The sequence below is a fragment of the Doryrhamphus excisus genome, chromosome 22 (assembly GCF_030265055.1).
Source record: "Doryrhamphus excisus isolate RoL2022-K1 chromosome 22, RoL_Dexc_1.0, whole genome shotgun sequence".
NCBI classification, from domain to species: Eukaryota; Metazoa; Chordata; class Actinopteri; order Syngnathiformes; family Syngnathidae; genus Doryrhamphus; species Doryrhamphus excisus.
Genome location: NC_080487.1, coordinates 14069570 through 14085618, shown reverse-complemented (window position 1 = coordinate 14085618; position 16049 = coordinate 14069570). Strand labels below are relative to the sequence as shown.

The 16049-nt window shown below is 43.7% G+C and overlaps 1 protein-coding gene across 4 annotated transcripts in view; it reads right to left on the bottom strand.

Moving 5' to 3' along the window:
* dock1 (dedicator of cytokinesis 1) overlaps positions 1-16049 on the bottom strand; it is a 98120-nt gene that overhangs the window by 64768 nt on the left and 17303 nt on the right. For all 4 annotated transcript variants that reach the window (XM_058060983.1, XM_058060986.1, XM_058060987.1 and 1 more), the window contains exons 15-27: positions 15778-15876; positions 15129-15201; positions 12684-12787; positions 12002-12185; positions 11008-11105; positions 9586-9675; positions 9046-9146; positions 8845-8973; positions 7963-8071; positions 6582-6652; positions 3825-3931; positions 3070-3197; positions 2070-2165 (exon numbers count right to left, since the gene is read on the bottom strand). In XM_058060983.1, the coding sequence (XP_057916966.1) occupies positions 2070-2165; positions 3070-3197; positions 3825-3931; positions 6582-6652; positions 7963-8071; positions 8845-8973; positions 9046-9146; positions 9586-9675; positions 11008-11105; positions 12002-12185; positions 12684-12787; positions 15129-15201; positions 15778-15876 (1389 nt within the window). The remainder of the gene's footprint in view (positions 1-2069; positions 2166-3069; positions 3198-3824; positions 3932-6581; positions 6653-7962; positions 8072-8844; positions 8974-9045; positions 9147-9585; positions 9676-11007; positions 11106-12001; positions 12186-12683; positions 12788-15128; positions 15202-15777; positions 15877-16049) is intronic.

Genomic DNA, 16049 nt, shown 5'->3' with positions numbered 1-16049 from the left:
AGCTCTCCCCGACCACATCCCATGATGCAAATGTGCCGCTGCGGCAACGACGACACAAAAAAAAGTATAAATAAATAAATACAACAACACAACCCCGGAGCCATCAGCATGATCACTCTCATCTACATTCTGTCCGACTGCCGCCGCCAGGGGAGAGGAGAGAGGGTGAGTGGAAGAAGCAGAGTAGAACGCTTATGCATAAATCTAAATGGAAGAGGCTGCCACGCGGTAGAACAAGGTCAGCAGACTGCTGCTGCTGCTGCTGCCGCACAAAACCCAAAGGTACCGCAGTATCTCCGGACACACGGCTACTCCAAAATCCAATGCAAAGCGGATGATTATTAATCATTGTCAGGTCCTGGGACTTGGCGCTACTGACCCACAGCAGCAAATATTGTCCAACTAATTCAAAAGCCGAGGTACACAGCAAATGGAACATTGTACACAAATGATTGATCGGTTGATGAAGTGATAGCTGAATGACTCTGGGACTAGGAAGACTCTGGGAGAGGTGGCCAGAGACTGGGAAGTCTGGACTTCCCAAGTGAGCCTGCTGCCCCCGCAGCCCGGATGCAGATAAGCAGAAGAAAATGCAATGGAATTGATTTATGGTAAACGATAATGCCTCGGTTTTCATACGTTTCGGTCTGACCTCCTGGACCAAAAGACTAAAGCCAGGTCCCACTACAAAAGCTTATTACAGAGACCACAGAGGTAGAGCGGTTTCATTAACCACGACGGGAAAGGCTACTTCATGTGCACGGCAAGAGGGACGTAGAGATGGATGTACTCTGGTTAATACGGCCTCCATGAGAGCTGATTGCCTTTTAGGCAAAGTGGGGGGCATTCTCCGTATCGCCAAGATGCAGGATCAAAGGCCCCCTGACGGTAAGGGCCTTGGTGATCTTCTGGTGTGTTTGCTTAACTGCAGCCTGTGCTTGGGCAGCAGCTTATTAGGATGCAAGGTTCATGAGTGGAGAGCAGATGAGGTGGTGTTGCATCCTCTCCGGTTTTGTCGTCCTCTTGGCCTGCACGCGTTCTCATATTACACCATTCTTACCGCTTTGTGTGATATTTCAATGAGTGAGTATTCATCCCAGATTCTGACTCCAACGGCAGACTAATTCATATGCAGCTTTGCTGTGCTCTGAATGAACGAGGAAATGAAACGGCTCGCCGTCTGGCTCACAGTTATCTCAGCGCCTCCTAATATTTGCAAAACAGACGCGTGGAGAATCTGGGATTCGATTGGACAACCCCGACTAATGAATAGGAGTGGAAAGCCAGGAGAGGGAGTCCTTGACGAACTCCAGGTTGAGACTGGAAAAGAATCAGGGGGGTGCTTGGTAAAACGACAGCTCCTTTAGCTTGAGAGTGTGCCCAGTGACGGATGCATGCTGGACATTTGTTGCTAAATGTGAACGCTCACAGGCTACATGAGCTCCTTGCATTGATGATGTTTACAGACCTAAACTTACCTCCAGTTGTGTCAGACATCACTTCAGAATAACCTAAACTTACCTTCAGTTTTCGTTGTTTTGTCGCTGTTGTGTTGTTGAGGGTGTCGTAAATGTACCATCATAAAAATACATAACAAGTTTGCATTTATTACCGGTTGTGTCAAAGTCACTCGACAAATGAATACAGAGAGGGTGTTAAAAAAAAAAAGGGCAACAAATCAAAATCTAAAGTTGGCATTCACAGTCCTTTTGGAGCTCCTCGAAAAATAGATTAAAGTCATGGAAATTGAGCAATGCGTTTATACCATGACGGATGCACAAATTGCTGCCAGGCATCACAAATCTGCTAATGAGTGAGGGATCAGACACGCACTCAGATAACACACACAGAAAAATGGCTCGGGCTGCCAAATGCAGCACACACACACACACACACACACACACACACGGATCAGCACGACTGGCAGATCAAACCCACTCAGACGGAGTGTGAAAGCAAGACTTTGCCTTTCATGATAGCTCTCAGGAAGCCTCTAATAGTGGAGTGTGTGTGTGTGTGTGTGTGTTTGACAAAGATAGAAGGAGGGAGAAAGGATGCTGCCGACTTACAATGTGAGGAGAGTCACGGCCCATGGAGATGACGGTCCGGTTCACAGTCCTCAGCAGCTTCTCCATGATGACCTGCACGTGCCACTGGGTGGGGCCCTGAGCAAATACACAATATGAATATGAGCACAGGATGCAAAAACTAACATTGATTCATTTTCTACCGCTTATCCTCATGGTGGCCGCGGCCATGCTGGAGCCTATCCCAGCTGTCTTCGGGGGAGAGGCGGGGTCCACCCTGGACTGGTGGCCAGCCAATCCCAGGGCACATATAGACAAACAACCATTCACACTCACATTCATACCTATGATGAATAAGCCTAATATTGCACTATGTATTGGACACTAAATTGTCAAGATGAATCTTTGCATATGAGGTGTGTTATGAAGCAGAACTGGTGATCGCAGGTGCTTGAACGTTGCAGAACGCAATGAGAATGAATAGGATTAAGGATGCAGACAAGTCGGAACATCTACATGGGTTAATCTGACACATTTGATATCAATTTGTTCAAATGTAGGATGACTACAGCTTCTGCTTGGACATAAACAAGCAGCAAGCAGCAGAATGGAAAGAAACAGCCACACATCATCAACACCAAGCTAGGAATTAGCCTGTCTAACATCTAGTTTTCTCCCAGGCATTTTTATTGTCTGTCAAGCGTGCAGGATTTTAAGGTTGGCTAGGGTTTGTGAGGACATGGCGCTATGAATGAGCGGTCCGTCTGGGAAATATGGAGGTGTCAGAGCAAAAGTAGGCTAAAAATGCAGCATTCCAAATCCATGTCCTCTTTGGACATGGTGAACTGTGAACCTGTGAAACAGGTGATGTACTTCAAGGCACCTCTTGCTAAGCGACTATGGAATAAATAAAACCCGACTATGAGTAGAGACAACAGGGACAAAGTAAATACACGCAGTAATTAAATGTGGCCGCCATACAGTAAACTCCTTGTTTGAGCAGCGTGCACAAGGTCGCCCACAGGGAGCGTTGGTTCCTCACCACGTCCTTCCTGTAGAGCACTTCCAGGATGTCGCTGAGTAGCTGGCAGCAAGCCTTGGGCTCCTCTCGCCTCTCCAGGTGGAACTTCAGCTGCTCTGTCATCAGTGGCAGGAGGATTTCACGGCAATCTGCGGGGACAGCGCCAACAAAAATTCACACGGTGACAGAGGCGACATATGCTGACAGATACAGACGGGCGCCGCTCGCTAATGGACTCCTGAAAGCTGGGGAATTGATCAGCTTTTTTGCCTTAATATGGGAAAGTGATGTGTGAAACCTGTGAGAATGTCAAAGGCAAATTAAAAGACGCAGTGTTGCAAAGAATAAATAAATATGCTAAGTGTTCGGTTTGGCTTATGGGAAGGAAAAGCCTGCTAGTGGAGAAAATTGAAGGCTGGCTAGGAAAAACTGCACAATGTACGTCTCGGTGCCATTTATTGGATGGTATTCACCCAGTGTGGTAGGTAATCACACTTGGCATAGAGAATGGCGTTTCTTCATAGATACCAACCTAATGGATATGCCTGTATTTTGTTGTTGAATGGAGTCCATAGAAAATAAGAAAAATGCGACAAAAAGTGTCCTTTTTCTGTACTCCTGCAATTACACTTTGGTGGAGGTCATTGAACACTTCACCCATTGCCTCGAAAAGAAGAAGGTGGGAGTACAGGAAGTTATTATTATTATTATTTCTATTAAAAAGGATTTAGACACGGATGTAGGCACCTTGGGTGTGTGTGTGTGTGTCTTCTCACCATGATGCGTAAAGAGATCGCTGTGGACGATGTCTATCAGACAGTCCAGCTTCTGCTTCACCAGGCGACCCGGAGGAACCTTCAGGATGAACTCGTTGAACAACTTGCTGTGGTGGTAAAACAAAACATGGGGACAAAGGGTCAACCTCATCAGGCGTCAGTAGGTGCTTGACTGCCTCCGATGGTGGGAAATCATCCAGATGTTCAGCAAGGTTGGGACCAACCAAGCCAGAATTGACTTCAGGATCGATAAAGTGGCGCACTAACCTACCACACTGATTGCCTTGTTATTCTTGGAGCGCATTTCGACGGCAAGTGACCTTTAAGTCCTGAGAAACGGGAAAACGTGAGGATCCCAAGCTTTGCCCAAAGATGGTCCAAGAGATAGAAGTATCAAAGAACGCAACCATGAAGTGTTGACCTAACCGCAAACTGAAGAAAATACACTATTTCAACATTTAAACTTTTATTGGTAGTTGTATTGTTTACTTGCTACCTTTGAGTATTAACGTGCTGCGCGATGAGTTAAGCACTCTTTGTAAGATGACACCGTGAGTCAGACTGTTATATTGAGTAATAAGCGCCTGTATTTTCCAACGGGTTGACAAGCTTGTTGAGATTTCACTGATAGCTCAAGATTGGCTAGCCTTAAATTAGCCGCAAAGCTGTAGTTTAAAGTTTAAGATAAAAGTAGTGGCTTACACAGCAAAAATGATGATGCATAAACAAACATTGGCTTGACTTGACTAGGCCAGATACACCCAAATATGATTCCCGGGGCTTTGTGCTGTTTTTGCAATAAAATTAAGCTAATATAACCAAATTGTCGGGTCAGGCAGTGTGAACAAAGCACAAGTTAGAAATGACGACAGCGTACGTTTTCAGCAGGCTCATTGTAGTGACAATAAAGCACAGCACACCCACAGTACTAGAACTGAATATCGCTGGCACATGAAGTAAAGTGTGGGCGTTGCGAGGCCTTCAACGTCGATAGGTTCGCTACCAAACAAAGTCGCCGCCTCAAACGGCAACTTACAAAGCATCCTCGTCTGCTGACGTACGTTTCCCCTTGTTAAGCCATTCACACGTCAACGCCGCAGACATCAAACTGTGCGCGTCAGAGAAACAGAGAACATGCCCACACACATATACTGTATCCATATCTATGTGTGTGTATATATAGTACTATATACATACTGTATCTATATGTATGTGAGTGTATATATAGTAGAAAATACACACACACACATACTGTATCTATATGCATGTGTGTATATAATGGTATATACACACACATACATACATATGTGAAACGTAAGTGTCAGGATGCTCGTTATGTCAGCGAGCATTGGACGAAGGAGCAGAGGAAAAGGTGCTGGCAGAGGATGAAAGTGGCCTCCTCGCCCACGAGGCTTCAATTTAGCAGCCTCCAGCTCAGCGGCTCGGGCCAGTTTTGGCGTTAACAACGGGAGCAGCTGATGCCGCCTCGACATGGTCAGTCAGTAAAATAAGCTGTGATTTGCAGTTAAGGGGGAAACCTTGCTGCTTTTTATAAATAGCGGTCTTGTCATAATCCTTATATGGTCATGATAAAGCCCCAGGACCTCAGAAAGACGTGCAGGAATCCCGTTTTTATCGCAGTTAATTGGTTCCAGACGTGATAAGTGAATTTCCCCAAAGTAGGATTCTTTCAGATTCCTATTATAAATCAAATATTTTCAAACTTAGAGCATAGAAAACCCATCTAAATATATTTTTAATATTACTACACCCCTCTATACTAGAAATAGCATCCCTACCTTTACACTCATATTACCCAATTTCAGAGAAAATAAGCCATTTCAGACAAAAATAAGACGTGTTTTGGCTGCAACAGTAGCCACTGTAGTTGTTATAATTATGTTATTATCATTATTACTGTGTGTGATCGTCCTGCAATAGAAGCCTGTTGTTCCAGCAATCAAGTACCACCAAACATTACTGACAAATAGTAGCCAGTGTGGAATACTGCATGGCATCATGTCTTTGAATGCATCTTCTGAATGCCATATATTTGTATTTTACTTCATTTTTACTAATAATAGAGGACATATTCACTCCAGCATCCTGTGACCCCAGTGGGGATAAGCGTCGAATCGAAAGTGGATGGATGGAGGCGTATTCAAGCACAAAACATCATGATTTATTAATTATGTTTTAGAAAAATCATGAGTGAAGGTATACAATTCATACTATACTGTAAGCCTTTCTATTCATTCATCTGCTGGAGAGTAGCAAGTTGTGCAAAAAGTAGTGAAAGGTCGGATAAAGTTGACCTGTTTATGGTTCATCCCTAACTTTGAGTGACTTGTGGATGTTTCAGCGTCCCAACAAGATGACAACGATATGAATTTGCACACAGCTCTGCCGATGGGCTGAGGTAGTCATTTCCCTGATGCACTGCCAGCTGGGACTGCAACAGCAGACTAAATATTTGCCGAATTTAACAAAGGTTTATTGGATTATGATTGCTGTCTGCACATTTGAATAACGGCAGCAAAGGAGTGCAGGAAGCTGGGAAGTGCACTCAACCAATGGCCTCTTTTACTGACTGGAAAGGAGACTGAGGATGTCAACCTTCAACTTTTTTTTTTTTTTTTAACAGAACAGATGGAGGACCTCGAGGGCCTTTATTTATCACAAAAGTTGAGTTTATTACTGATTTATGTTGTGTTTTTATTCATAATTGAATGAATGGAGGTGCCAGTGCTTTCTTACCTTAGTTCCTTTGGGTCAAACACCAGCTTGACGTCATTCACGATAGAAGGAATGTATTTCAGAGCGGCACCCTGAAAAGAAAAAACAACTCAGTGGGATCATTTTCATATTAATTTCATGTAGTTTACTATTAAAGACTTTCCTCGGTTTACCATGTTACAAACATGCTCCCATACATTATATTGTTTTTATTAAAGGTTTGGCATCATATCAGTTTGATATGAATAAAACTCCCGATGATCAAACAGTTTGGGGAAGAACGGATGGTAGCTTGGAGAAGACACAGCCCTTCTACTGTAGGAAGAAACCTGTTTGGGCCTCAATGCCCTGTACCCTCTGCCGTTTACTGCAAAGTAACCACGTGACATCTATTATTGCTTCAACGAGGAATAAATCTCCTTGAGGTTGACTTTTAAGGGGGAACTCCACGCCTTCATGGCTGTTGCCCCAGATCAGGTCTTCATTTAGTGACTGTAAAGACTAATATGGCACCCAATTACACAGCAAGCGCCCCCTAATTGCCTGTGGAGCTTCCAGTACGGTTGAGCGTGCATACATATCTGCTGACTAGGTGTGCCAAGGTGACTCCACAGATGCAGGATGAGAAAATACAAGTACACATACATACTGTAGCTACTGTATATACAGGATGTATACAAAAACGTAGACTCTCCTAAAAGTAGCCACTAAAGTTCCACTTGAATGAACTTTCTTGATTGCATAATTGCATACATGACAGAACACAGGCCCGTTTTCCAGTGGCAAAAAAAGGGTTAACGTTAAATATGATGCAAAATGAGAATTTTGGTTCTTCTACACTGCAATACCCAAATTGGCCCGTCGTTACACGCTACTTGCACTGGGGTAATGCCAACTTAGTCCTCAACACGATGCACAGTTGCGCTCTCTTCTGTAGAGTCTACGGTTTTTGATACACCCTGTAGAGAGACTTGGAGGCAAAAGATAAATACCTTTAGGAGCAGCTAAAGAGAAGAAAGCCAGAGGACACCCCGGTTCACAGGACAGTGAAGGTCGGAAGGATGGAAAAAAACAGGAAGGAAATAACAGGTATAGTCGTACAGATAGGATGTATCAAACAGCATGCCTGTGAAAGGTGGACTATCAGGAAGTCACGGGCTGCACATGCTTTCTTGTGTTAAAAATATCAAATCAGACTTTCAATTCATTAGCAATGAGTTTGGCTACACTTGGCTTCAGTTGAAAGTATGTGCAGTCCTTGCAGGGGAGACCACATGGAAAGGAAAGGTGGCTCAAAGAGGAAAGAAAGACATGGACTTTATCTCACGGAGCTTTTCATCCTAAGTCAATCCCACAGGGGATGATGATGACCCGCCGTACCAGTCACACAATACGCGCCTACCTTCACCATGCCCGTGCTCTCAGAGTTGCTGTTCATCATGTCGTTAAAGGAAGTGAAGAGGCTCCTCAAGGACTCCATGAAGTCGGCCTCTCCTTTGTTCTCGTAGAGCCTGGGGAGGGGGAGACAGTGCTCAGTATGTACACTATATACATGTTTTTCTATTTGATATTATACAATGTCATTAAAAAATATGAAATATAAATATATATAATTACAATGCAATATTCAAAATATACAGCATAATAAGTAAATTTTATTATTTGATATTATACAATATATGCCATTTTAAAATGATACGTTAATATGAAAATATCCACCATACATAATAAAATATATTAAAAATATTCGTATATAAAAATATCAAATATATATAAAAAATCTGTCATATCAAATACCATACTTTATTTGTTTCTTTCGGCTTCTTCCTGATTACGGAGTCGCCACTGCAGGTCTTTTTGATCCGCATACTGATTTTTGGCTTGAGCCCTTTATATTCCGGATGCCCTTCCTGAATACCGATGATGCTGACTATACTAGAATACAATTTCTTGGTACAAGCCAATAATGTCCTGGTTTAAAATCAATCAATGAAAAATATTTTTACTAAAAAAAATCCTCTCCAGTATCAATTAGAGCAAAGTTAATGTGATACAATCTTGTTTAAGTCTGAGAATGTGCTTATTGATCATTTATCCGGTTATAAATGTACATATATATATGTACATAAGAAAGTGGAAAAGGTAGAAAACCAACATCATCTACCAAGAAACGCCAATATAACCAGCGCCTTGTAATAAAGCTTTATGGGAATTGCACCATCCTAATGAAGCAAGGGGCTGTTATAGCAGATACATCATTTCGTTTATTGGCATCACCACGTACTGGTTGAAGAGCACCCTGGAGCGTACGATGAACTTGAAAATGTACTCCAGAGCCTTCATGGCCTTCAGCAGCTGCTCAGTCAGCTTCTCTGCATTGTCCACGTAGTTCTTCAGAACCTTAGTCAGCTTCCTGCCAACACAGCGCAACTCCTCAGATAAGCTCAAGGTGGTCATGTGATCTATTCACGGAGGGCCAACTCACGTGTAGGCCAGCGTGGCGCTGAAATGCTTGCGGATGTAGGTCTCCAGAACGGGGTTGAAGTGCTGGAACTTGCGGTCGGCGATGAGACCAATGATGAACACCTTGGCGAAGAAGTACAGTTATTTAGAATACTATGATTAGAACCCTTCTACTACTAAGGTACTGCACACAAAAGAGTGAAAACGGGCCTTATTATGTCATTATTACTTTTCTGACTGATACGCCACATTCTTGACTTAAAATTTCTCATGTTTTTGGAATGTGGTAGGAAACTGAAGAAAACCCACGTATGCACAGGGAGAACGTGCGACTCCACACAGAGATGCCTAAGCGGAGAATCGAAACCTGGTCTTCCTGATCTCCGGACATTGTGGCCTACATGCTAACCACTATTATGAAAACTGTTAATAAGTCATGATATTATATTTGTATAAAAAGTTATTTCCAATTTTTGCGTTGTTTATGTTGCGGCATCATTGTTTAAACATTATTACAAGTCTAAGAAGCTACAAAAACGGCCTCTTCCACTTGTCTGCTTACCAAGGCATCAAACACCAGCGTGTCAAACGTGTCACTGTCCGAGTTCTCCATCATGATGTTGAAGAGGGCGTCCAGGGTGTCTTGCAGGAACTAGAAGGAAGGACACACAAGGAGTTGATATAATGTAAACAACGCAGGGCCTCTTTCCTTGCATTCGTTGTCAGCGTTTGAAAGCAAATTTCCTTTTTAAAATGCTAATCCGGCTAGCGACACAAAGATGCAGAACGCCATCAGATTGTTTATCTGTCATATCGCGAGGAGTGAGTTGTGTCAAGAAGCGTGGATCTTTGGTGATGACACAGCTCCGCACAGACGCCGAAGGCAGCAAACTCTGCGATGCTGCAACCTCTCCGGGGAGGCGCGCTCCGTTTGCTCAGCCAATTCGGCGACGGGGAACAATCTCGCCACCGTCGCGGCGCGTCTGACAAACAAACACGCCATGTGGAGGCGAGACTCCCACTCCGTCTCACAAGCTGTGACCAGATCCCCCAGGAGAGGAATCCCATTAAGGAATGATTTATGCAGGAGCTAATCTTGACACAAGTATCTGATCTTCGTGTAAGAGGATAACCATTAGGGCCTTTAAATGAAATTGTTATCTCATTTTACGGCCACAGATTCCCGGCGCTTGTGGCTGGGGTTATAGTTGGCTAATGTGTGGCTGAGCGTAATCACACCCCTGTGGTTTAATGAAGCGGTCCTGCTGTGGCAGTTGCATCCATCTGGAGCCGATCACCGTAACTACTTCGTCCGCAGAGTGATGTACTCGGGAGGGTGCTACTGAAGGCAGGGTGCTTTTCCCGCTCAAACTAAAACACTGTTTCTTTCCATTCCAAGCACAACTAAGTAGAAATTGACATGACGGGATTTGCTCGTAATTCTATACGCTAAAGATTATAGTCAGTGTTGCATTTCATTGCAAAATTAAAAGACGGTCAATTAAGCCTTTTTGAAAAGATGACCATTTTATGTGTCATATAAAAAATGTTTAATGTACATTATCATAATATTAAAATAATTGAAATAAGAATTAGTAATATTACATTTTTATTACAATATTACAAGTCATTTTTTTATAATAAAAATAAATTTTTCATTGGATAGTGACCCTTGTTTAATTATATTTATGATTTTTGGCCTTGATCAGTCCAGGGTGTACCACACCTCTCCCCCATAGGCAGCTGGGATAGGCTCCAGCATACCCCTGTGACCCCATTGAGGATAAGTGGCATAGAAAACTGATGGATGGATAGATGATTGATTTTGGGGTGTTTTTGGTAGGGGACCCTAGCTCCTAGGATCATTGGGACACATGAACCGCCAGGGTAAGGTGCTAGCTCAGGGAGGAGATGATATTTAATTAGTTTTGTTTCGGATTAGGGTTAGTGTCACAAAGTGTAAAATCAAATCAACAACCCGGACCTTGACCACCTCTCCGCCTTCCACCTTCATCAGCTGTCGCAGGTTCTGCTGCAGGAGGCTGGTGTTGGAGCGCCACTTCAGCAGGCCCAGTAGGTCCACTGGGAAAACACGCAGATAAACAAATATTAACAAAGTGCATGTTGTGTTCTGCATTTCTGCCTTCCTTTGCTACAAAGCCCTACATGTCTAATAATGTTTCATCAAAATGATTGCATTCTAAAGTCTTGTCATCCCAGGAAGCCCAAACACAAACTACTGATGATTTCATCTCATTCCATATACTGATGGAATTATACAGGAAAAGTCATTAAAGTCATTAAAGTAAACATCAACTCAGGCAGGCAGGGGCCACAAAAGAATAGCTAATTCTGGGACACAAGAAGGTGACGACGTTGCCGCGTAATTGGAATGTAAAAGACTTTGAATTAACATATGAATATTTACTTGCAACAAAAGTGGCCTTCTGTTGGTTTGAATGATCGAACACAAAAAGCAACTCTCAAAGGCGGCGACCTTGATGTTTAAAAATGTACTGTTTTGTTTTGTTTGGTTTTTTTATATATATATGATGGGACAGAATTGAATAAGCAGGTAAGGTTTTTCTGTGAATAAAAGATGTTGATTCTTCACTGCTTTTCTATCAGGCCGACTGCAGGGATATTAAAGATTGAATCGTTGATGTCGTGTTTTTCTTCATGGACAGCGCCTCTGCTGATTGCAGACGAGTACTGCACTCCTCTTTCCAACTCCAGCTCATCCAGAACCCAATAAAGCATCATAATTGTGCCCAAATTAAAGACAGAAACCATTTGCATTTGAATGTAATCCAAATTAACATCGTTCCTTGATTTTTTTCCCCTTGAAGTCCCAAGAACTAGTTGGCCAAAAATGGCCTTTGCACCCTATTGCTGGTTCTCAGGGCCTATTAATGATAATAATAATCATAATAAACATTGCTATGATTGGTGCGCCCACCAAGTAAAGAGGTGGTTACCATTTTGCGTGAGCTTGGTGGAGCAGACCAAGGTGGAGATCTGGAAGGAGTCTTTGCTGACGGTGCAGTTGCCCAGATTCTGCATGCTCTTGCCCGTGGCGGAGTAGCCCTTCTCTTCCAGTTCCATCTTGGTGGCGGGCAGGTTCAAGTAGAGGGACGAGTCCTCCAGCCTCTTTGCTTCGGCCTAGAGAATCAGTTTATTTGCACATTGAAGGCACGTCTCTGCAGTGCGACTGGAATATTGATTCCTGACAGTTCTCGTTGAGAAGGGACTTGAATGTCGTTTGTATTGAATGTTTTCAAATAATTATCTTGGAGGAGTTGTTTCTGTTTTGAACGGCATTACATGTTCAAAACAAGCCCAAAAGTCCCCCCCAAAAATATACTGCTTTAGTTCTGTAAAGTACTTGGAATATGAAAGAATTGTATCATGTGTTCATAATGTAGTATAGTCCTAGGAGAACAAAAAACAATACTTCCTGGACTAGATCATATGGAGGAACGCCAACTCACAGCGGACAATAACAGACAAAAAACACATTTAAAATGACATTAGAGGCCCCGGTCCAACAAATGAAGCCTCACAATTCAATTAGACCGGCCACCACACAAGCCTCCATAGAAGACAGTTGTAGATTATTTATACACCCCACCCGAGTCGCCTGCTGCAGCGTGTTCATACCTTGTATACGGTCAGATCATGCTCACCGTCCCTCAGGGTGGTCCCGTCGTACCTCATTAGCTTCACAAAAGACAAGGCGAAGATCTTCTCCGATTTGTCTTTGGCTGCGAGGGAGACAGAAAACAAGAGAACCATCAGGAGAATATATACGTGATCAGAGACGACCACGACGTACCCCCTACAGGCATCTGATGGACTTTCTCATGTGATCAAATATGCAGGGAGGACATTTAGAAGCTATTTGCTCTACCTGGTGAGAAAGTCGTTATTAGTCATTATTGGTGTAACAGCACGGCGGACAAGTGATAGCTGGGAGACCCGAGTTCAATTCCACCCTCAGTCATCTGTGTGGAGTTTGCATGTTCTCCGGTTTCCTCCCCCATTCCAAAAACATGCTAGGCCACAAATTGCCGGTCCGTGAAAAAAGACCCAAATCACACCAGTCCGTGGTGCAAAAAAGGTTGGAGACCCCTGGTTTAGGCTACATATGATCAACCTTTCCTGGCCTTAGCGATGAGAAGGAAAAAAGCAGGGATATTGGATGGCCCTCAGATCAGAACGTTGGTCAAGGACCACCACTTTGTGTGATAATTTGGTTCATAAGTTTCTTGGCAATATGAAAGCTGACGATTCCAGAGAGATGGTGGAGGAGCTTCTACTCAGCCTGCAAGCACTACAGAGCAGGATGAGTATGAAGGTGCAATGCTAATCCTTCGCCGGTTCCCTGAGAACCTTGGGGACATCACCTTGTCTTTCAAGAAGACAATAGGTCGAGTTGAAAACAGGTAGTGAAATGATATCAGTAATAGGAGACACTCCTGAGAAGGAGTCGGAACAACTCCTGAACAACGGTAAATATGATTCGGCTTCCTTCCTACTCCATTTTGGACATGCTGAATGGTGCAAGTGTACAAGCAGGAGACTTCCAACTGTCCTGTAAGCGAGCGTTCAGGTCAGGCGGCATAAATCATCATCACCTATCAACAAGTACAAAGTTACACGCGGTGGAATGACGCAATTCAGATTGTCCCGGCGATTCTATCTGCATAAATTCCCCGTGTGTTGGTTTGTGGCTTGGAGTCACGGCCGTGAATAACGGCTCGGCTGGCTGGGCAGGAGCCACTGGAGGGAAAGGCTGCGCACAACGTGGATGGAAAGAAGTCCATTTCAGGCTAGATTTATTTTTGTGAGCCAATCAAAGTTACATTTGTAGTGAAAGGTGTGCAGCCTGTTTGACCTGAAAGTTAGAATGTCAGTTCAGCTTATTGTTGAGAGGGCGCTGTGGATCCTTTATTTTTTTTTTTTAGTACGCATAATCACGCATAATCACACAGTAAAACGGGGTGTGCATCCCTTACATCCACGACAGAGTCAGCATGATGAGGACCGACAACAATACAGCGTGTTAGGGTCAGGCCGGCTCACGGACACAAGACCGTAGAGGCGTACGGACTCCAAGGGGCGGCCATGACGAACTGATCTGTCGCTGCCGCACACGTTCAGCCTTGGCCACGAGCGACAGCGGCAGCAGAAACAGTACCGAGTCAGACAGTGGTGATACTGATGACTTCTTTTAGAAGAATCCTTTTAGAAGAACCCATTGTTGTAGCTGTTGACCCATTGCCATTTTGGATGTTTTCTTTTTTACAGCGCATAGTTGGATAGTTTTTTTACAGTCAAAATTAGACATCACATCAACAAAAGCACTAACTGGTTGGAAGCACTAACTAATTGGAATTGGTGAAAAGATGTTGATATGGGACCTTTCAGAAAACTCTGGAAAGTGTTACATTTCAGGAGGATTACAGAGTGTCTGTGAATGCATCTTTTATTCAACACATATACATACGCAGCCAGGCAGGCTATTATACTACAAGACATTTTGTGCCATATCAGCACGTCCCTGCAGTCAGAGTTACTCGAGGCCGATGGGTTTCTGTAAAAACCGTTACAGCGAGACACAGTAAGTCAAAGTGTTTGAAAGGCATGGGATGACACACCTCCAGCATACCTGGGAGGATGGAGAGAAATGGGAGGATGGCTGCAGAGGAAGATAGCATTTTTTTAACGTGCTGAGAGGGATTCTTCCCTTCATTGACACCCTGCTTTAGCTTTAGAGCCGATTGTTTCGCAGCGAGAGCCCTGTAACGACTCCTAGAGTCTCGTCCAAAAAGACCAGGTTTGCCCAGGTCGGGGCACAGCGAGAAGAATGGCCGCGGCATGTGGCGAGCAGACGGGGTTGTGAGGCTGCCAGGATAAGCTTCCTTGCCTCAACAATTAGACGAACAACAGTGGCTGCATTCAGGTACAAATGTTCCCTATTCTCGCTGCAATTCACAGGGGAGGACATCATTGTGACACAACGTGAAAGGCAATTTTATAGACCATATGCTGGACAGGACTGAGCCCATTGTTTATATTTTAGCATCCATTTTTAGTACTTACAGTCCTGCGATGAACGGTGGCGAAAGGTAAAGCGCAAGTGGCTCCGATTCACGTCCTCGATGGGAATGGCAACCTGAAATGATGTCAACGTGTCAAAAATATTCTTCCCATGGCCGAGAGCGTTGGTCTTCAAAGTATGACCAAGTGTGAACATGATATCTGGAGCATTGATTTTTTTTACATGAAACTATAAGCCCGCTCTAAACAGAAGAGGTGGTCTCCGCCATCATCCATCATGCTAATATGACTTTCTCTATGGGAAGAGTGGCCGCTAACAAGCTGTTTGGACACCAGACAGGCGATCGACCCATTATTAATGCAGGACGTTTGTTCCCCAGCCACGCTGGGCAACAACACAAGTGTGACCACCCCCAGGGAGACAACAGGCAGGGACATCAACAGGGAGATTCCAAGTGAGTGTGAATGTGGTATATTCAATTCTTACCATTATATAACTGTTTATCTTTTGGAAAATTATTACTTTCAGTGCTCACAGTCTATTTACTGTTGCCTTTAAACAGAAGTGAAGTTAGCATATTAGATTAGAAGGTTTTGATATTTTCTTTACTTTTCTGATGCTGCTGCAAGCTGTATCTTGAACTACTAATAATGAAACGTGTGGGCTGCACGGTGGATTTTAAGGACATACCTTAATGGTTTCAAACCAGCGCGGCTGCTTGACTTGGTAGTAGATGACAGACTTGTATTCACTGATCCCGTCATCTCCAGCACCGGGAAAAATGACATTCTAGAAGAAAGAAAAGAAAAGAAAGCACATCATGAAACAGTTTAAATGGAGGACACACTACATTATAATATTCATCACCGACTTAAAAATTTGGACTAAAAAATGCACTCCCCCTGGAGGCCGTGTGGCCTTTAAATGAAGTCTCTTTGCAGCGTGTGCTTAAGCACCTGGCT